Source organism: Haliotis rubra, unplaced genomic scaffold, assembly GCF_003918875.1.
Source record: "Haliotis rubra isolate DU_JTF1 unplaced genomic scaffold, ASM391887v1 Scf1746, whole genome shotgun sequence".
NCBI lineage: Eukaryota > Metazoa > Mollusca > Gastropoda > Lepetellida > Haliotidae > Haliotis > Haliotis rubra.
In genome coordinates, this window is record NW_025765721.1 from 20,516 (window position 1) to 43,906 (window position 23,391).

General features: G+C 39.4%; 1 protein-coding gene across 1 annotated transcript; it reads left to right on the forward strand.

Annotated features, from left to right (window-relative positions):
* The first annotated feature begins 597 nt into the window (after nucleotides 1-597).
* LOC124272939 (multiple epidermal growth factor-like domains protein 10) lies at nucleotides 598-22,239 on the forward strand. The gene is made up of 3 exons (XM_046708181.1): nucleotides 598-718; nucleotides 2,496-3,429; nucleotides 22,050-22,239. Exons 1-3 carry the CDS (start codon nucleotides 664-666, stop codon nucleotides 22,237-22,239), a joined length of 1,179 nt encoding a protein of 392 aa, XP_046564137.1. The 5' UTR covers nucleotides 598-663.
* The last annotated feature ends 1,152 nt before the right edge of the window (nucleotides 22,240-23,391 follow it).

Sequence of the window (23,391 nt, forward strand, 5' to 3'; positions counted from 1 at the left end):
CACACACAAAATAATCAATGTCTGTTTTATCAGCTCACAAGTGCTTTACTCAGTTACTTGTGGACACATACACAGACGCCACCAGAGTCTTCCATACTCGGATAACTTGATAGCAGGGCTGTACAATATATCGTAGTTAGGTAACCAATCAAACATTAGAAGCATTATCAACAAACTTCATTGGAGTTACTCAGATGGAAAGTTTTACAACATGTGTAAGCGAAAAAAGGCGGAGAAGCGATATGCGTCCCACGTTAAAAAGTTACTGGTTGAACAATTCTCCAGTTACATGCTTGACCCAAAAACGACCGGGACTGTTTTGTCGCTGTTTGCAAACATGTGTACTCGATTGTCGCTCATGGAGTCATGGTGGTCCATGATCTCTTCATTACCGCTTCATGCTGTGTCACAGTCAAATTTCAAAACATCTAACAAAAACCTAAACTGAACAATCTAGAGGTGCATCTATATCAATGCACGACTGATCCGTATTAATACCTACAATGCATGCCACAGTGCTATTGTGCCATTGTGCGGTTTGAATGCCTCACTGTCACGTGTTTTGAAAATGTTGTAAAACCCAAAGACCCTTCGCATAATGTTATTTCAAAGGGTGGCTCACATCATTCATGACGCAAGACAAGCAGTGTACAGCAATCAGTAATGTCAGTGGAAAGACTCGTCATCCTCTTACTTCTTTGCTTCAGTCGATGTGTTGGTAAGTATTCAAAATCCGCAGTATCCAGTACCTTTGTACTGCAACGTTTTACGATACTCTTTTTTAGTCTCACTTTTAGTTCATAGATAAATAGAGGATACTAAACGACCCTCCGTGTAATACCATGTATATTAAACGAGTTAAAGATTTGGTATCAAACGAGCGAAAGCGAGTTTAATACTAAATCTTTCACGAGTTTAATAAAAATGGTATTTCATGGAAGCGAGTTTAGTATTCTGTTTATTACTCACCGACATAAACTGATGGAAACTGCGCCGAAACTGCCTACAGTGTGATGATACTCAGCTTTCCGCGAGTCAAGCAAGGTCTAATACCATTGCGGCAGAGGTATTAGCATTTTGACGTCATACGTCTAGCGGTATTTCACTTAGGTAATATTGCCGTAAACATATTACACTGCAGTATCTTCAACGGGCGAGTAATAAGTGATATTATATACTTGAACCGGCGAGTAGAATCGTGTATAGCATACGCTCGTACAGTTCTCGTCACGTTTCAATGAATACTTCCCTGTCTTGTAAAGTGTGATAGCATCCCTTATGTATGGATAACTACAAGTAAATCATCTTGTGTGACAACTATACAATGTTGCAATGCCTGATAACATCCCCTCTGTATGATAACTACAAGTAAACCATCTTGTGTGACAACTATACAATCTTGTAATGCCTGATAACATCCCTTCTATATGATAACTACAAGTAAACCATCTTGTGTGATAACTATACAATCTTGTAATGCCTGATAACATCCCTTCTGTATAATAACTATAAGTAAACCATTTTGTGTGAAAACTATACAATCTTGTAATGCGTAATAACAGCCGTATTGTATGGATAACTAAATGTAAAGCCATCTTGTGTGACAACTAGACAATCTTGTAATGCCTGATAACATCCGTACTGTATGGATAACTACAAGTAAACCATCTTGTGTGACAACTATACAATCTTGGAATGCCTGATAACACCCCTTCTGTATGATAATTACAAGTAAACCATCTTGTGTGATAACTATACAATCTTGTAATGCCTGATAACATCCCTTCTGTATAATAACTATAAGTAAACCATCTTGTTGTGAAAACTAGACAATCTTGTAATGCCTGATGACATCCGTACTGTATGGATAACTAAAGGTAAACCATCTTGTGTGAGAACTATACAATCTTGTAATGCCTGATAACATCCTTTCTGTATGATAACTGCAGAAACTCATATCACGTTATGAATGGAATACTAGTAGTCATTTCGAAATCCACCAATAATCACACAGCTTGGTTCCCACATAATACCACCTTAATAATGGTATACTAATGAAAATGGGCCAGTAGGACGTGTTTGAACGTTAGAGCATTACCGACACCTTGACGGAAGATCATCATCAATATCATTCATGTCATGATTGCATCACGTCATGATTGCTGTAACTAAGAGTAAATGAATAAGTTTGGGCATTGAACAATATAGGATATTTGTTTCCATCTATTTTCAAAAGTGAGGAACATTATCATATATTGGGACGAAATCCATCGGTTTCTCAGAACAGGAACCAACTCATAATAACTAGTCTCGGCCATATCTTTACCACAATGACGATACACAACAGCCTAAGTTCATATTTAAGTATTTAAGTAGCTTACATCAAAGGTCGATAAGCATCAGTAATTACAAAATATAAGCTTCACGTTTCAGAACTATATAAAAACATATATGTCAAATTATAGATATACACTGAACACTTTTTTATATTGCAGTATTGGCAAGTTCCTTCTCATGCCTCACTGATGGATGTCGACATGGAAACGGTGGACTAAGATGTCAGTCATGCTACGTTGGTTGCTATGGAACAAACTGCACCATCCCATGTAATGACAACTGTCACATAGGCGGGTGTAACAGAATCACTGGGGAATGTTTTACATGCAAGCCAGGATATTATGGACGAGACTGTAATGTCGACTGTCCGAGAAGATGTTCGAGCATCACAACGGTCACGAATATCTGTGACCGCCATACTGGTGCTTGTTCGGAAACCTGTGACGGAGGATTGACTGGTGTACACTGCAAGGATCAAGTCTGTAACAAAGAAACCGGTCGATGTGTCCTTGGTTGTCAGAAAACATGGACGGGGGAATACTGCAACAGAACATGTGATACCTGCCTTAACACAAGATGCAGCTGGACCGGATATTGTCTCCATGGTTGCCAGCCGGCTTTCTATGGAAACATGTGCGACAAAACGTGCCCTCGATGTTATACCACTGGCTGTGACAGAGGAACTGGTATATGTGAACGGTGTAGTCCAGGTTATCGAGGAAGACACTGCAACCACAACTGTTCTGAAACATGCTACAGAGGCGGGGATGGACACAGGCACTGCGATCGTTACAACGGGAACTGTCTGGAGGGTTGTAAAGTAGGATGGCACGGTCATCGTTGTGCCACTCGGTGCAGCTCCTCCTGCAACTCGTCTCGTTGTTACAGTCATGATGGTGCCTGTGTAGATGGCTGTAAGTCTGGTTGGCATGGCAAACACTGTCTGACGCCCTGCAGTACCACGTGCAAGGAATCACTGTGTGCCAGTCAAGATGGTTCGTGTACCCACGGCTGTGTAAGGGGTTACCATGGAAATCACTGTCACATGAAATGTATTAATTGTAAAAATGATGAATGTGACCAGTATGGGAGATGCAGATATGGTGTCAAGACGGATGGAGAGAGGAGAAGTGCGGAGTCCGATGTCTCAACGGCTGCCATGCGTGTGATGAAGACGGCGTTTGTGTGTCTAACAGTTTGACCAAAGAGAGTGTCGGATCAGCCCACGACTCACGTCCTGATGGTCACACCGACACATCATCAGGATCAGGCGACTCACCCACCTGCACATATGTTTTGTGTTCCCTTCTTCTAGCCATGCAAATCGGATAATGCTGGAGTGTGTCTGTCTGACGGCTTAAACAAGACAATGTTGGATCCATGAGATGATCTCCATGCCGATCCTCATATCACATCATCAACCTCAAGCGGCGCAACACGCACCTAAACATATCTCTTATGTCCCTTTCGTCTAGCGATGTACGTTTATTTGAAAATGATGGCGTGTGTTCGTCTAACAGTTTAACTCTTTCAATACGACGAAAAATGTTCACAGCTGCACATATATCCTAAGGACGTGATGTCACGTCCAGTCATCTACAACCCTTGCATACGACCAGATATTTCCAGCTGTAGCCTCTGAATTCGATGGACGAGATATTACGTCGGATTTTCCATACGAGGGACGTGATAACTCGATCGTCTACTCATACTAAACATATTTCACAGTTTTGTAGCCGTGTATCCTCTTCCTTCGAATGCAGTTCTTGTACTTTGTGACAGTGTATTTTTTTAGGATTTACTTGATTATCTCCCCTGGTCAAAACCACGTACTATATGACCTTGACATTTGGTGACCACACAGCGTTAAATGGCTGGTCGTGGAAACTCGTATCTGACTGTATGCCAAGTTCTATCTGCCATTTGTGATGATGACAGTAGCTGTTACGACGTTTGACGTTTGATTGTTAGCAATGTTCTTTCACTGTTGACTGTTCTTATAGTTGTTACCACAGGTAACACTCGTTTCATCGTTGGTTGGATTTGGATGTTATGACCCTATAATTCTAAGTAATGACATAAATCTACTAAATTGTGGTTGTTCTTCCACCGTAGTGTAGTCACTGGATGGAAAGAAATTTTCACAATTATCAAACTGCTGTGTAAGTTAAATTATGTTTCTCAGTTTAGAAAAAAATGCATGTCCAATATGTCTGTGCTAAACACGACCTATTTTTGTTCTCTTTTGGTCTGAAATATTTGAATGAAAGTGAATAAAGATGTTTTGAAAAAGATTCAGTTCATGTGGATTTTGATGTTATGCTAGTCATGAATGGGCCATGTCAACCGTTGCAACCATGGATTGGTAATATCACGTCCCTCGTATGTAAGTGTCATGTTGCTAGAAATAGACTCGTATGGAAGGGTTGTGACCCTTCAGACGTAATATCTCGTCTTCGAATGGAAAGAGTTAAACAGGAGAGTGCTGCATCAAGCAGATCCCCCATGCTAATCGTCATAACACATCATCAAACTCAAGCCCACATCTTCCATTGTATATTCTGTTCCTTTCTCCTATCCAGCAGGGGTAGCCTAATGGTTAAACCTTCCGTTCGTCACGCTGATGATCATCGTTCTATTTCCCACGAGGATAACAATGTGTGAAGCCCGCCGTGATAGTGCTGGCGTGTTGCTAAAAGCGCCGTGAAGCCAGACTAACTCGCTTACTCTAATCTATGCGCTCAAATCGTGTCTTGTCAAAAGATGCATGTCAACGGGGACAAGGAATAAGGGACGCAACTCTTCGCGTCCACGGAGGACGACTTGTGCGACTGGTGAAACGCTACCGCACATAGGGTATGGTGAAAGGTAGCAGTGCACGTCGATACAGGTCCTGATACAACTTAGTATTCTTTACACTGGAAGAAAAGTCCATGTTTACAAGCTTGGAAATGTCTTGGAAAGATGATGTTTCCAAGACATTTCCAATTTTGGAAAGATGATGTTTCCAAGACATTTCCAATTTTGGAAAGATGATGTTTCCAAACATTTACAATTTTGGAAATGTCCAGAAGGGGAAATAACTGGTGGGTTATTGTAAATTATTGTTTTTTACACGCCCCGGGACCTAATCCCTTGTTGATTGATGAGTGAATCAAGGCAGTTAATAGTCACCAATTAACAAGGCCTACTGCCTTGTTAATTAACAAGTTTTTATGCCTCTTAAAGAAGCCCCTGGAAGTGAGTGAAATCTTTGATGGGCATTAAGAAGTGGAATGCATTACTGTGACCTGATTTTCACCTGATGAAGGAGCAAGCATATGCTCCGAAACTTCGTGTTATTCACAATAAAGAAGTTGACATCCATAAATCTTGCTTTTCTTATTAAAAATGTAAGTCATTAAAATCTGCTGAGCTGTAGGCTTGTTAATCATGTCGTGATGTGATTATCGCTCTAACACGCCTGAGAGATTCGTCAACAGTGTGGTATGCACAGGTGGTGAAACTTGTATTGTATGACATTGGGTTGGTTGCATATTGTTTTGTGTTATGCTGTCAGTTTGTATGCATGTGTGAATGAGGAACCTCACATATTATGACATTGAAAACAGACTAAGCTTAACATTATTCCATGGTCAATATTGCAATGTTAGTGATATGGTAGTATACGAAAGTTTGTTTCACATTTTTGATAATACCTTCTTTTATGCAGATAAAATTATTAAAAAAATGAACGAATAATGGCATGCTTCTCTCATAGTAAGGGAAGATAATTTATATACTGATTCTGACCAAATTAGATATTTCTTTATCGTCCGAACAGAATTGACAAATTACGGATGTTTTGTGTGGGTGTGTGTGGATGCACGCGTATATAACATCTAACTTGATAGGTATTAAAATCAGGGTGCCGTTCCACTAACCGATCTTATCTAAGATCAATCTTAGCAAGCTACGGCAATTTTACAATCGTCTTAGCTAAAAATTACACCCGTTCCACTAACCAATCTTAGGCCGATCGTAGCCGGTCCCGATCTTACGATCCGATCCAAGCTTAGACCGAGACTCTTTCGTGCGAGAGATGGAGGAATGGCACGAGTTATCTCCCTTTGCATAGTCTAGCAAATGATAGAAAGTAGTTTACGAACCAACTGAGTGAGTGAGTGAGTTTAGATTTACGCCGCACTCAGCAATAGTCCAGCTATATGGCGGCGGTCTGAAAATAATCTAGCTAAGATGCATAGCGTTCACTAACATGAGCGTTCATGTTAGTGAACGCTATGTATCTTAGCGATAAATAATCGAGTCTGGACCAGACAATGCAGTGATCAACAGCATGCGCATCGATCTGCGCAGTTGGGAACCGATGGCATGCGTCAACCAAGTAAGCGAGCCTGACCATCCGATCCCGTTAGTGGCCTCTTACGACAGGCATGGGTTATTGAAGTTCAATATTCTAACCCGGGTCTTCATGGGTATTTTTGCAGAAAAAAACTAGAGCAAAATATTAGGGTAGTGAGCACCTTGGTTTCAGGTGCAAGTGCGTGAGAACGATGGGTATCAAGCATAATATAATAATAATAAATGCATAATTATAGTGCGCCTGTTCCACATCCTTGGGCATGCTCAAAGCGCTGTGTACAGATAATTCACACGAGAATATTTACAGCCGAGATTATAAGTAATATACTCAGAACAGGTTTTAAGTCTGGACTTTAAAAATGTCAATTGTGTCAGAGCTTTTAATATGTGCCTGAACCGTGTCAATCAGAATACACAAGGCGTGACGAGGCTATAGCTTGTAGAATCTGTCAGTGGTCTTGAATAACACGCGGTCTGCCTTAAAAATTCCCCACCAAATATGCGCAGTGAAATCAAGGATATTTGTATCTTTTTTGCTTCAGAACATTGTTCACTTCAAGGCTGTCCCTATTCTTAACAATGACGTTGCAATATTGTTGTACAAATGTGTTACACCGACTCGCTCGGTTGTGTTCCCATGACGACAGTGGTCAGACTGGCCTGACATTTGTAAAGCTTCAGTGCAGTGTTTGTTTACATCACAGAAATATACAAATTCATTTCATGGGGAACTTTAGGGGACGCTCACGGTGAAATGCTCGCTCTTATTTTTCACATAGAATAGGAAAACCACCATTTTGGTTTCTCTACGATTGATTTTAGCTATTCTAAGTTGGACATGAGCAACTTAGACTTTGAATCTTAACTTTACGATTGACGTAGGTAAGATTGGTTAGTGGAACGGTATGCCGATCGTAACGTCACGCTAAGATTGCGATTTTAGGGGTTTACGATTGACATAGGGCTAAGATCGGTTAGTGGAACGGGACCCAGGTCGTTTGTAACCATAATGACTATATTGGTTGGAACACTTGAGGAACAAAAAATAATTTCACTCTTCAAAAGGAACTGGAACAGTTACATTTCTCATGTTTTCATATGAGCTTCAAAACATTGAATGAATTAATGCTGTATGATGAAATAGATCAGGGAACATTATCATGGCATAAATGACGTGTGAATGACACATGTAATGGTCAAAAATATATAATCACTATGTTAGTTAACTCATGACCAGACACGTCAAACTGGTACCGATAGATGTATATCTAATACGTAAAAGTTCAGTATTTCTTAGCACCTGAAATATAAAACACGAATTTGGGATGAGATGTTTTAATCTGAGATCAATCTGTTAGGTAGCAGTTTACTAAAGTAGAACTTAAATCAACTTCAAAAGATTGATCATTCGCAAAGTGAAGCAGATCTCACTTATACTACAGTAAACAGTATGGGGATACACAACGAAACATACCACTTACGTGATAACAACTCCCTGTTTATTGCGTAGAGCGGCATTTCGATGTACAACGTTCAGGATAAACAAGCTGATTGAATGTTGATTGATTCCATCACTTGGACAATGGAGTGGATTTCGACTTGTTGATCTTACTCTCCTGTTGGCCCCAACGACGTGTTACTTGCTGAATTACCTGTTGTTAATTTGCTGCTTGTCACTATGCATATATACTTCTATTCACCTGGTTGTAGTAACTTTTATCTTGATAACGGCGTGAGAATATACATGGAAACTCCACTCTATCGACCTTTGGTCCAAACGGTTGAATTAAGAGAAATGTTGATGCCCATCTGTTAGCAAATTAACATTGGATTATAGAGACAATGAAAGGCCTACGTGTTGATAGAAGAGGATATTCCGGATTATGCGAATGAGAGCACACCTAATGAGAAAACGAGCCAAATATATGTATAAAGATAGTGTTTTATTTCAGTCTCATTTCACTTAGCATATATACATTGCACATAAAAAACAAAGAAGGCGTAAGCCACGAGTGGTAACGGGAGACTATATTGACATATTTTATTTAATCATGTTACAACATGCTACATTTCCAGGAATTATAAATAGTTATATTACATCATATTATGAAATGTTTCAAAAATATTACAAAATTTTAAATATACATACACATTTATAAGTACATTATAAATATATTAAAGATGAGAAAGAAGAGACGCTGAATCAGCAAACTGTCTAACAGTTAAAATTCCATTTTGAAACTGGTGTCTCAGTTCTTGAAGACGACGTTCCAGGTATCGGTATTTCTTCTTCGTGGGTTGTCTTTGACCTCCGGCATATTGCACCAACGAGGTGTAGGAATAAACTTCTGTTCAAGTTGAGCATTAGCCATTTCAAAGTCGAATGTACACTTTCATGCTTCTTCTCATTATATATCCCCATGTAATTAGTGGGGAACTGATCCAGAGCGATTAATGTTTTTCGCCAACAGTCTAATTTCCAAACCAAACTGCCAAATCGACCGTGACGGACACAGGGACTGGGCTTCTGGCCACCTTGAAAAAAATTCTTCAACCCAAACAGCGGGACATTAGGAAGGGTGGATGCTCATCAGATGCTGTTATTTGAGAATACCCCGGTAGTTCCTGTCTGATTGCAATAAAGTATACCAGCAGTGTATGCTTTTCAGATTTTCTAATGCATAGATGGCATAGTGACTGATCCAATTTGATCTTATTCCCGTGTTTTTTACCTCGATATGTAATCATGCCACGTAAACATATGATGTCTATTACATATTATATTTATGACAAATGAAAATTTACTAAGGTATCTGTTATTTTAACTTCAGTACACATCAAATGCTTATATGTATTTCTTATGCAACAATGAAGTACCGTTCGTATCCTCTAAACAGTGTCGGCCCATAAGTTTTTTCAGGGGTCAATTAACATTGCATGCAATTCAGCGATTACTACCCCCTTTGCTGTAACCAGTATTTGGTGGCATAAACCTACACATGTTATAGTGAACATTTAAAATGTGTTCACCACTGCAATTTCGACTAGTCAAGTCGATAATGCTTTCGTTAATCCATTAAACAATCATTACTAAAACAACACCAAACATCAAAGACTACCGTCTGTCGCCTTAACACCCACATGAAACACTCATGCCGCCCCCATGCCGCTATTAACTGAGTGTCTGAAAACAGAATTTGGTATTCATGGCACAGCTCTTGGATGGTTTGTCTCATACCTCAATAATAGGACACAATCTGTGGTCATTCAGGACGTGAAATCGTGTACGCATCAGCTTATATACGGAGTGCCACAAGGTTCCGTTCTTGGGCCCATTCTCTTTTCACTCTATATGAAGAATCTCGGCAATATCATTCGGCATCATGTTGTGATGTACGAGTCATATGCTGATGACACCCAGCTGTTGCGTTCCACTAAACCGGACTCACTTCCAGCCGATATGTCTATAATCGAAGACTGTATCCTTGACTCCAAAGCATGGATGATACAAAGGAAGCTGAGATTAAATGACAGTAAGACCGAGGTTTTGCTGTGTGGAACCCAGTAGCACTGCTAAGGTGGATGTGTCTTCGTTGGTAGTGGGTAATGAGAAAGTTCCTTTCAGTGATTCCGTGAAAGACCTTGGTGTTTTTCTAGACTCAAATTTATCCATGGAAACACGTAAACTCTGTTTGTAAGTCATGCTATTTTCATCTCAGAAATATTGCTTCCATTCGTGATATTCTGACATTTGATGCTGGCTCACCACCTAGTTCGTTCACTTGTTCTCTCACGTTTGGATTATTGCTGCAGTCTTCTTGTAAATATCCGCCAAGATCTATTGTCCAAGCTCCAGAGGATTCAGAACTCTGCGGCGCGATTGATTTGCCGAGTCAACAAGCGCAGTCACATTACACCATTGCTGATACGCTTACATTGGCTGCCCACGAAACAGAGAATAGAATATAAAATCCTCACTCTCGCTTTCAAAGTGCCTCCATGACAAAGCTCCAATCTATCTGAAAGATCTCCTCAGTGAATATGTCCCACCACGGCTTTTAAGATCAAGTTCTAATTGTCAGTTGAATGTCCCCAAGGTCAGATTAAAGTCATATGGACATAGACAGTTCTCTTACACAGCTCCCCTTTTCTGGAACTCACTGCCTCTTCACATCCGACAAGCCGCGTCCGTGGAATCTTTCCAGTCCCAACTGAAAACTTTCCTTTTTAAACAAGCTTATGAACTTTAATCCTTTCTTCAGATCACTCTATCTTTTAGCGCCTAGAGAAATTGCCTTGCAGTTTGATTTGTGCGCTATACAAGCACACTTATTATTATTATTATTAGCCCATGCAGAACAATCATTTACCATCACCCACCAGTTATCTCCCCTTGCGGATATTTCCAAAATTGAAAATCTCATCTTTCCAAAATTCGAAATGTCTTTGAAACATCATCTTTCCAAAATTGGAAAAGTCTTGGAAACATCATCTTTCCAAGACATTTCCAAGCTTGTAACTGTGGATTTTTTTTCCAGTTTGAATTTATAACTGGTATGAAGGTAAAACCACTCAGATTACCCGACAGAGGTTCCCATTTCGCATTTCTTGTGTAAATACTCAGCATTATGAATTAAGGTCTGATGTGCCAAATGTATTACATTTTATGTAATATGCTCATGGAATTATCAGCTGAGATACAAACAAACATTGATCAAAGGATTAACCGATAACACGCTGGTTGATTAATTACTTTTATCTTGCACAGCGGATATGTCAAAAGGTAGTGTTTATGTATGTAGATTTACTAATCTATACTGATTACAACCTGTCGTAAAGTACCTGTGTAAAAACAACATCATTCCTTTAATGTATTAACCGCCAGTAAGTTGATGGGGGAGTTCCTCCTTTGCTAGTCGGGCAAGTTGTTTATTTAAAGGTCACAGTCGGAAATCGGAGTTCAAACGATTCCATAATTTCCCCCCAGCGCTTTGGGGAAAAGTGGTTTCAACAGTTGGGCTGTGAAATAGGTTAGCGCAGCTTGGAAGCGGGTTGTTCGGTGAATACTCGGTGCAGGCTTTGGTGTGTTCTTGATATTTCACAGGTGCGAGCATTTTATATGTTATGACAGTAGATTACCGATATAACTGTTTATATAATTTCATTTGTCTATTTCACTACACGTTCTTCTTACCGAGTCACTTTCTCAAAAAGTCTGAAACAAATCCCTTGGTGTTCCAACAGGAATACAACCAGTTACGTTCGAAGTATAACACTCACAGATTCATTTTCACAGACGGATCCCAAGGACGATGGCCAAGTTGCCAGCGCTACAGTCATTGGAGCCAAGACTGTCGCCTCTAGGATCCCCGACCAAAGTTCCATTTTCACCGCTGAAGCCAAAGCTATCTTCTCAGCTTTGACCTACATTCAACAGCAAAATCAGTCCAAAGACTTCATCGTATTTACAGATTCATTATCCTGCCTTCAAGCACTTCTAAACGTGACTTCAAGTCACCCAATCATCTTGGACATATTAGAACTGTACAACGACCTTTCTACTGGCCAATATGACATCATCCTCTGCTGGTTGCCGGGTCACGTCGGCATAGCAGGTAACACTAAGGCCGATGCTGCAGCAAAAGCAGCTCTTGAAAAGCCCCTATCTCCACTGCTAATCCCGTACTGTGATTTCAAACTCACTATCAGAAGCTATACTCGGGACCTGATGCAAAAAAGGTGGGACACTCAAGTAGGAAGAAACAAACCCCCTGAATTGAAGCCAACAATCGGTTATACCTACTTGGGTTGCCAGTCAAGACGTGATGAAGTAATTTTACGACGATGTCGTATTGGCCACAGTCGGTTTACACATGACTATCTGCTAAAAACGGATGGGGATGGACACCCCATATGTCTCTCCTGCGATGAGGATTTCACCGCCAAGCATATTCTGCTTGACTGTGTGGATTTTACATCTGCAAGGGACTCGCATTATCACGCAACCAATCTGAAAGATCTGTTCTCCAGCGTGAGCGCTCATCTGATACTGAACTATATGAGGGAAGTTGATCTATATCATAAAATGTAACTGTGTAATGTCACTAACGAATTTACCTGCTTTTCAATTTAGTGCTATGACATTCTCTGTTCTAAAATGACAATGTAATGAACGTATGTCTTTGAAACGAAACCACTTTGTACTTACAATGTATATTAATGCAGACTTGTTCTCGTCACTATATGGCTGGAATAATGCCGATGTGACGTAAAGCCCAACTCAACTCAACTCAACACTTGAGTTTGATACTTAAAAGCAATCTGATTATTTAGCAACAATGTCTAACTGTGATATAGATATGTCGTTGTCACAGACAAAACTCAATGTCTGTTTTATTGACACCTATGTGTCTGCCTGCCTGTCTGCTAATGACAATGTTCAATACACAACTTCGATCACTGACCACATGCAATTTGAACTTAACACCAATCAGGCTACACACTATAAGCAAAAAGCATCGATTTATGGCCCACACCCCGTCTCTGTCACATTATGTAATTACACAGACAGGCAGGTGATACTTGTACACATGACATGTTATGATGTCTGTTGATTGCAAAATGTTATACACAAGAAAGGAGCATGTTTTTACAAAACCTAACATCTATATATATACACACACAATGAGACGTGAGGTATCTGCAAATGAACCAGCCGTTACACTTGAGTGCACACCCACCCGCTCTGACTTGGTCCGGTATCCCGGCTGCTTCGTACAAAATATTGCACTTTTGATTTGCGATTGTACGCTTATAATTTTGTTTATATCTTTTTTCATAATCAGCAATGTGTATTATATGTCATGAATAAGTGATAATTGTGTTTTAATTATGTTTGATTTTTTGGTTGCATGTGACCTTTAAGGCGTAAGAGGATCACCAGACCATGTTAATTAGTAAGACAATGGTACGGGTGGGTGGGGATTGTGGGGGAGGAGATGACCAAGAAAAACACAAGTGGATTGATTGCTCATTTTATATTACCTTTTTAAAGAATGGCAGACATCATGCAATTAGTTGTCATGTGTGCGATCTTGGATGACCAATGAGATTATACACCAATGTGAAGAAAACTGAATCGATGTAGCCCTTTGTCGCATATTAGACTGTTAAAAGACACTTTGTCAGATGCAGATCAATGGCATATTGTTCCTTTATGTGGAGGTAGTGTCCCATTATTGACAGCATCTTGGTCACTGATTCGCGAAGTTTCGCTCTCAAACCTGGGATAACTAGCTGCACCAATTAAGGGTAGTTATGTACTAGTAAATGCAATCACCCGAGAGAAGTACAGAACAAGTGACATTCTGGAACACTAATATCACAATCAACTGAGGGAAAAGGATGCGAGAAGCAGCATTATCCGTTGAGATGTATGAATGCAATATTTAAAAAAAGGTTTCGTCATGAGCAGGATGGGAGAAATGGCTTTACCAATTACTTGCAAAGTATATATGCCCCATATACATCACATTTCCTTATCAGATTTCATCATGGCTGAGAAAGGTACAAAGTTAGATGGTAGGAGAACAGGTGGAGAATTGTTGCTGGATGGATATAGGTATCTGAGACGAACTGCCAACAGGAATGGTACCATTATATGGAGATGTCAGTGCCTGAAAACAGCCTCAGTCACTACAACAGCAGATGGGACTGTTGTCAGAAGAGGGGGACAAACAGCATACACATCCAGACCAAAGCTCTATTGGTTCCTATATCCTTACCAGTACTGTAAAAAACGGGCACGAGAAGAGCTGACAAGGGTACCAAAGTTCATTGTCAAAATCGGGACTAAACCTATGTGGATATTGATGGATACATTACTCGAACAAGTTAATAACCTGACATTGTTGCAGACTTTAGTCTGTTTTTTTTCTTAGATTTGCATTTTGTTTTTATTCATTTGTGGTAGCATTCAACAGAATAATTTGTTTTCGCCGTGTAGCGTAATGGGACAGACAACATACACTAGGTCATACCTAGGGCGTGTGGGAAATATGATTCATGTTGGCATTCTATAATATGTCTAGATATTACAGTCATGTTATATATACGCTATAAGTATAAGTAGATCGTATGCTTTTTATTAAGTTTCAAAATGCATACAAATATGGCAATAAAATAATTAGGATTATAAGACAAAATATAAAGACATACATTGACTTCCTTATTTTTCAGTCATGATGTTTTACCACTTGTAGATGATTAAACTTCAAACTGTTTTTATTTTTTATAATAAAAATGAAGATGGAAATATTATCGAGTAAAGAAAATTTCATTTTGTTGATCAATCTATACCTATACGATCAACTGCGCATGCGGATGGCGCAGCAAAGGTCACGAACCCTTTGAAAATACTGGGATATCATCCGGGTGCTCAGGGGAGAAAAACAATAACAACAGCAACAACCAGTGCGCGGAAATTGCTCTGGATCAGTGCCTTGTTAAATGTGTTCATCATATGATTGTTTTAATCATGTTTTTACACCGTCGACTTCCGTGTGCGATGTGTTCACTTCCATCAACCACCAGCTTATACTAACACGTCACATGAGATTAGCCATGTGCTAAAATAACACACAAACTTCAAAGCCTACCCCTTGTCAACGTCCTTAGCCTTATAAAAATTGAAAGGTCGGCTTCCTGAGTCGACATCTCAAACTATTTTCGTGTAAATGATAATAATATCTGAGTATTAGAGAACAGATTGGCTTGCTTGGAATTTAATGCTTTTTTTTAAACTAGAATCTCATAAACTATTTGTCTCTGGAATCATCTGTGATATGAACTTATGTAGGGATTTCTCTAGAATTTTTTTAAAGGTCACATGCAACGTAAAACACAACTTTGCAGATTCAAATACCTTTCGGTATGGACGTACCGAAACAAATCATCAAAAATGCAAATTCAAGTTATAAAGTTGAAAAATAACGCGATGAAAAAAACCGCGCGAAATCGGAGTTCAAACGATTCACTAATTTTCCCCCGAAAATTTCGGGGGAAAACGGGTTTCAACAGCTAGGCTGCGCTCATAGCATGTGCGCAGTGAAATAGGTTCGCGCAACTTGGAAGCGGGCTGTCTGGTGAATACTCGGTGAAGGTTTTGGTGTGAGCTATTTTCATAATGTTTTGTTGATATCTCACAGGCGCGAGCTTTTTTATATGTTATGACAGTAGATAAACTGTTTATATAATTTCATTTGTCTATTTCACCACACGTTCTTCTTACCGAGTCACTTTCTCAGTTCGATACTTAAAAGCAGTGTCATTATTTAGCGTTGACACAAATTCTAACTGTGATATAGATATGTCGTTGTCACAGACAAAACTCAATGTCTGTTTTATTGACACCTATGTGTCTGCCTGCCTGTCTGCTAATGACAATATTCAATACACAACTGCGATCACTGACCACATGCAATTTGAACTTAACACCAATCAGGCTATACACCATAAACAAAACGCATTGATTTATGGCCCGAGTTCGGTCTCTGTCACATTATGTAATTACACAGACAGGTAGGTGTGATACTTGAACACATGACATGTTATGATGTCTGTTGATTGCAAAATGTTATACACAAAAATGAGCATGTTTTTACAAAACCCAACATCTTTCTATATACACACACAATGAGCCGTGAAGACGGCATCTGCTAATGAACCAGCCGTTACACTTGAGTGCACACCCACCCGCTCTGACTGGCTTCGGTATCCCGGTTGCTTCGTTTCGAGGGAGGTAAACCCAAGTGCAAAATATTGCACTTTTGATTTGCGATTGTACGCTTATAATTTTGTTTATTTGTTTTTTTCATAATCAACAATGCATATTATATGTCATGAAGAAGTGATAATTGTGTTTTAATTATGTTTGACTTTTGGTTGCATGTGACCTTTAACGTTATCTAAAATTAAACATTTAGTCACCTTTTGTTGTATATGACCAAATTAATAGTACACTATGAAGATTTTAAGAAGGAATTCATTTGGGTTCTTTTTGCCTCAGTCCGCCCGTGTGTGGACAATATAACCAATTATCTATTATCAAGTTCATGATATTTCGTGAATACAGCAACTGCATAACACCGTCTCTGACCACAAACCCAAATGGGTTGTTCTCTATTCGCCTACAGTCTTAAAACAACAGTCTTGATTGTTGATTTCGCAATGATAAACCACCCAAACGGTCCATCCCTTGTTACAGGTGTTAATTAGAGGGTACCATTAGGGAAAGTATTCTACTACAATAAACCTATTATTCCCTGGCAAGGGTTCAGTTTTATGACATGTAATAAACCCTGTCCAGTTAGTCAGTGGGTCCGGTAAACTTTTATTTAATCAATGATGTAACGTAGGTCTATGTAATTTATGTTTATGCAAACCGTGACAGGTCAAAACTATTTTGCGCTTCTGTGGATAATAAGTAAAACATACACTTAAAACGGTATTTTTGGAAAATGCTAGCCATATCAGGGCAAATATGACAGTCAATATCAATTTTAACACCTAGAACAACAAGGATGCAGACGAGTGAAGTTATACCAGGGATATTCTGCAATGTCTTATAGTCTCCTGGTCATACTAAATATAGAACTGGTTCCTAGTTGATCCCATAGGAGGACGAATACACTCCTGGGAGGACGAATACACAGTCTATACACTCACGGGGATCCTTGTGAAAAGGAGAAACTCAAAGAAGTAGTGGTAAAATCCTTCCTAAATTTCCAAAAATTTCCAAGCCTTGGACACATCATGTTTCCAATTTTGGAATTTTTTGGAAATATGATACTTCCAAATTGGAAATTTTTGGAAATCACCATTTTTTTCTTGTGATAGTATCAGATTTTAGTCAGATGGTTAGCTTATACATTGCTTTCAACGTTTGTACCGATACATTTAGATACGTATTTTCCCGCTGTGCCAGTTGTATTTGTCCGAATATCTACATATTATCAGAATAAAGAATTAAAAGTATGATTATTGTCGTTCTTTTGTTTGGATTGAATAGTTGTTTGACGCAGCAGTCAGCAATATTCCAGCAAATATTCGTTAAGCTTTTGAAAATATTCTCCATCCATAAAACATAATGCAACATAAGCCTACCTATACCTATGCACCTACAAATCCACCGTGCCGTCTTTGTTTAATAGACAACGACGAAACTAGTAGTAGCACTGGGGTAGCCTACTGGTTAAAGCGTTCGGTCGTCACGCCGAAGAACAGAATCCGATTCCAAATGCGGGTACAATGTGTGAAGCCCATCCGCTGTATAACTGCTGGAACATTGATGAAAGCGGCATAAAATTAAACCCACTCACTCATTCAATAGTAGTAGAAGTAGTAGTAGTAGTAGTAGTAGTAGTAGTAGTAGTAGTAGTAGTAGTAGTAGCAGAAGTAGTATCAGCATGATATGAATAACTAACTGTACACATAACCTGATGTTGATATGAGCAGGGAAGAAATATGTAAACTGACGGACACAAGAAAGTATACACCCATGTATAATGGTTGCTGAAATTTAAAGATACAAGGAATGGCTCTCCGATGGTGATAAATCTCATGAGGGTATCATAATTATGTTTCGGACCCTCAGTTTGCGACTGTTTTTAGTTTGGTTAAATCCAGTTTTCAAGCGTATGCTTTCTTGTCCCCAGCAGTTGCCCTAACAATGAATGATATTGAAGAAAAGTTTATATCATTCACATAAACGTAATATTGGCATGTATATGTTGCTAGTTTCCGATCACGTGACATCTAATCACATGTTCCCCTACTGAAACAGCAGAAATGGATAAGCTTGAGTACAGACCAGTCATAAAGTTTTTGGTCCTCGAGGGCCACTCGGCGAAGCACCTTGAAATGCAATTGACAACAGTACTGAGTCTCATGGGTCAGGGGGTTCTTCAATGTGCTTTGCTTCTGCCTTCCCTTCTTCTAGCAATGTCTTCGGGTGTTATTGATACATGCATGTTGACTTGGCAAGTAACGATGCCATGTGTTTTCAACTTCCAGCTGAATGATTAGGTGTTTATTCTATACATGTGCAAAATTAATTTAATCCTTTCCTGGAAAGCAGCTTGAGAGTTAATCCTGTGGTGATGTTTTGACGAATGATTGGCGGCTCTAACACTAACGGATCTAGGAACTCATTGCTCTCTATTACCTGTTGGCTTTACATATGGTTTTATGGGATTTCCAAAATTGATGTATGAATGAAACAAAATATGTCCGATGCAATTCCCTGGACAATTGACTACACTTTGCTTGTGTTTATGACAGGTGCAACCGGTGGGGAGGGATATGCTCACTTTCGCAAAAACCTGGTATCATCACTACTCATAGTGATTCATAAATCCATGCTCTATCATCGTATCGCATGGTGACAGTCACTGGATTGTCTTTACGGTCCAGACTCGATTTGTTTACGAGCAACATCCTACAGATGTAATACTGACGCGACTCAAAATGGTGGAGAAAACACATTGCTGCCTGTAAATCCTGTTGCCTCAACATATCATATGTCCTTGGGATATGCACATAAACACCTTTAAGCCACAGTGAATGCCAGTACGCTGTAAATTAATACAGCATGGATGTCATACTTTTCCTATCATAAATGTAGTTACATATGAATGTACAATTGTCTCCACAATAATGTTTTATTAAATGCACATATATTCATGTATGACTTGGTTCGAACTTGTTTATAACTTGTTTATTTATCTTACATGGTTTTGCATACTAGAGCATGGCAGTTTGATCAAACCTTATTGAAGTAGTCTCTATTACAGGTAATGACAGAGGTAAACATTGTTAACTTGTACAATTCGATCAGCTCCTTATGTATGGACTGAACTGTTGGTGGGTATATATTGTTTCCTAAGTTGAAAATGATTTGACAGGATACTGACACGGTTTGGACTGACTTGACCACCCGAGTGTGATCAGACAAATGTTGGGCGTTTTTTGCCACGGTAGACTGTATTGTTCGTTTAACCGTATCTATTATGTAATGTATCCATCTCCATTCGCTCTTTATGATATGTAATGCAGTGGATAAGTGTTCATGGACAGTATGCTTGAGCCCTGTGTAACACTACACATACATACCCGTATTGTATGGCACATTCTCGCGTTTAAATAGCTCACTATAGCTATTTCGTTGGTTGGGTTGCAAGTAATACCCAAAGACCGTTCGTACTATACTATTCTCTCGACTGACACACATTATTAAAGACCCAAGGCAAGCAATACACAACAGCCAATGATGCTAGTGGAAAGACTCTTCATCCTCTTATTTCTTTTCTTCATCAGTTCTGTCGGTAGGTATTAATAGCCTGGGTATTCAACACCTGCAACGTTTTAGTATCACATACATGTTCACAGACCAAGGGTATTATGTACTTGAACTGGCCTTATAAACTCTGAGATCTTTATGAGCAATAATATAGGTCTCATATTATCATCATCTCCCAGCCTCTCTTCGTGATATATAACGCAGTCGATAACTGTTTATGGATGCCTGAACCGGTACTTCTTTGCCCACGTGCGAATATTTATCAGCAATAGTATGGGTATGCTTGAAACATATTAAGCAACTTGTCAGCATTGATCATTAATCAAGTTAAGTTTTACGCCGCACTCAACAATTTATTAATCAAGGCAAGATGTACTTTTCCATCATTGCATTATATCGATATCAATATTGCGATTGTAAACTGAAACCTACTGACTGTACAACGGTAAGAGCTCTTGCACAATGTTCGGTCCTGTTCGACGTTCCAACCCTACCAGTTGCAAGTAGCGGCTTCTAAAGTGACCGACGGCGCATGTAAAACGTTTAAAACAGTGTCAGAACAACGTTCACTTGGGGTTTCCGACTGAAATGTACAGCGATACATTGACAAGTTTCAAAGTAAATTTACAACTGTACCCCAAACATGTTCGCGAGCACACCATGAAAAAACGTATACACGAATTTGGTGTGTTTGGATGAAATTCATATGACGTTGTGAATGGAATAGTCTTTTTCTAAATCATTTACACTTATACAACTTGGTTCCCAAATGATATCCCCCAAGGGTGGAATATCCTCTACTTGTTAATAGTATACAATGAATCAATGCAAATGGGCCAGTAGGAAGCAATTAAATGGTTGGCTATGTCCTAGGTGTAGACTAATCGTTGCGGAGACCTTGACTACAAAGTCTCTGCCACATCTTCACTACCAATGACGACGGCAATAGTTCATATTTAAGTTGCTTACATCAAAGTCGATGGGCATCATTGTAACTACACGATAAAAGCTTCACTTTTCACATCTTTATCGAACCAAAAGTGCAATCATATATCTATATTCACTTTTTTGGTATTGCAGATCTGGCAAGTTCCTCCTCATGCTTCACTGATGGATGTCGACATGGAAACGGTGGACTAAGATGTCAGTCGTGCTACGTTGGTTGCTATGGAGCAAACTGCACCATCCCATGTAATGACAACTGTTACACAGACGGGTGTAACAGAATCACTGGGGGAATGTTTTACATGCAAGCCAGGATATTATGGATGAGACTGCAATGTGTCCTGTCCGAGAAGATGTTGGAGCATCACAACGATCTCTGCTATCTGTAACCGTTATACAGGTGTTTGTTCTGAAACCTGTGACGGGGGATTGACTGGTGTACACTGCAAGGATCAAGTCTGTAACAAAGAAACCGGTCGATGTATCCTTGGCTGTCAGGAGAGTTGGACAGGAAAGTACTGCAACAGAACATGTGATATCTACACAAGATGCAGCTGGACCGGATATTGTCTTGATGGCTGCAAACCGGGTTTCTATGGAAACATGTGCGACAAAACTTGCCCTCGATGTTGGACCACTGGCTGTGACAGAGGAACAGGTATGTGTGAACAGTGTAGTCCGGGTTACCAAGGAAGACACTGTAACCACAACTGACCTCAAACGTGCTACAGAGGCGGGGATGGGCACAGGCACTGTGATCGCTATACCGGTAACTGTCTGGAGGGTTGTGAAGTAGGATGGCATGGTCATCGTTGCGCCACCCGGTGCAGCACCAACTGCAACTCTTCTCGTTGTTACAGCCATGATGGTGCCTGTGTTGATGGTTGTAAGCCCCGTTGGCATGGCAAACACTGTCTGACGCCATGCCGTACAACGTGCAAGGAATCACTGTGTGCCAGTCAAGATGGTTCGTGTACCCACGGCTGTGTAAGTGGTTACCATGGACAACACTGTCACAGGAAATGTTTCAATTGTAAAAATTGCAGAGATGCAGATATTGTCAAGACGGATTGAGAGGAGAGAATTGCGGACTCCGATGTCCCAGCGGCTGCCACACATGTGATGATGATGGCGTCTGTGTGTCTAACAGTTTGACCAAGAGAGTGTCGGATCCTACAGACGACTCACACAATACTATACGTATACTTTGTTTTCCTTCCTTCTTGTTATGCACATGACTCAAATCGAGTGTTATTAACAGAGGCATGTCAACTTGGCTTCGAACGATGCCAAGTTCCCTTTGCTAGGTGTTTAGCTTCAGCACACCAGGTGTTATGATTAGGAGATTATTCTTGAGTAAGTTGTTTAATCCTAACTGAAGCAAATCCTTCTGTGATGTCTTGACGAATGATTTTTGTAGATTTTGCAGTTTGTAGATTTGCAAAAAAGATATCAACTGGGGTACATGAAACGTGGATAAAAAAATCGCATATAATACAAGATCATGATGACAGGGGTATTGGGCAAATACATACATATATAAAGATGAGAGTTTCGATGAAATATGACAGAATTAAGGTAACAGAAATCTATGACAGGCTTCTGAACGGCTTCGACACTTCTATAATGGTTTTATGGTTTTTATGAATTTAAACAAGTGTTTCATAATTTTTACTCACGTACTGGATAAAAAAATTTTTCAAATTACATCAAGATTGACGTTTAGGAACAATGTTATATTGCCTTTAACCACCTTATAGTACGCTATCAATAGTTCTTAAACTTAACGCAAAATTTTGCAAAATATTCCATAATGTTTAAAGGTACTGTTTACACGTGAACTGGTGTATAGTAAAACAAATACGTAACGTTGAAAAGATTATTTTGATGAATTCAATAAACGAAAAAAGATAGTGAAAATTGGCGAATTCTTCACAAAACTTTACATCAAAATGCATCTGTTCATATGCACACTATTTGCTAATACCTTTGAGCAATTTGATGCAATTCATCTGCATGAGGTTTACAGTTGGTTCCCTCAAGTTAGTGGAGAAATCAATCCTCGATATAACCATATATATGTGAATAACGTATAGTGAGTGTTTTAAGTGAGTCTAAACTTTAGATGGGAAGTATAGTTTGGTGTTGAATGCAAGTTTAGGAAATTTTCTAGTGAGCGTTTCCAAATGCCAAGATTTAAGAACAGTACACTCTGGTACATGTTCTTTACTAAGTTATGAAACACACTATATATTTTAGCAGTTCATAAGTTAGGAATGGTATTAAATGTGTGGAATAATAAAATAATCGTTTAAGGTGATCTAGTCCAGTGGCTTTATTTTTTTAAGGTTCCAAATTGATTGCAGAAAGGATTTCTTCACCCGATGACT

Excerpts from the sequence above, each read along its gene's own strand:
- LOC124272939 (XM_046708181.1), top strand. The coding sequence starts at position 664 with ATGTCAGTGGAAAGACTCGTCATCCTCTTACTTCTTTGCTTCAGTCGA. Across the intron at positions 719-2,495 it reads TTGCTTCAGTCGATGTGTTG|TATTGGCAAGTTCCTTCTCA; the intron begins GTAAGTATTCAA and ends TTTATATTGCAG. Across the intron at positions 3,430-22,049 it reads GAATGTGACCAGTATGGGAG|ATGCAGATATTGTCAAGACG; the intron begins ATGCAGATATGG and ends AAAATTGCAGAG.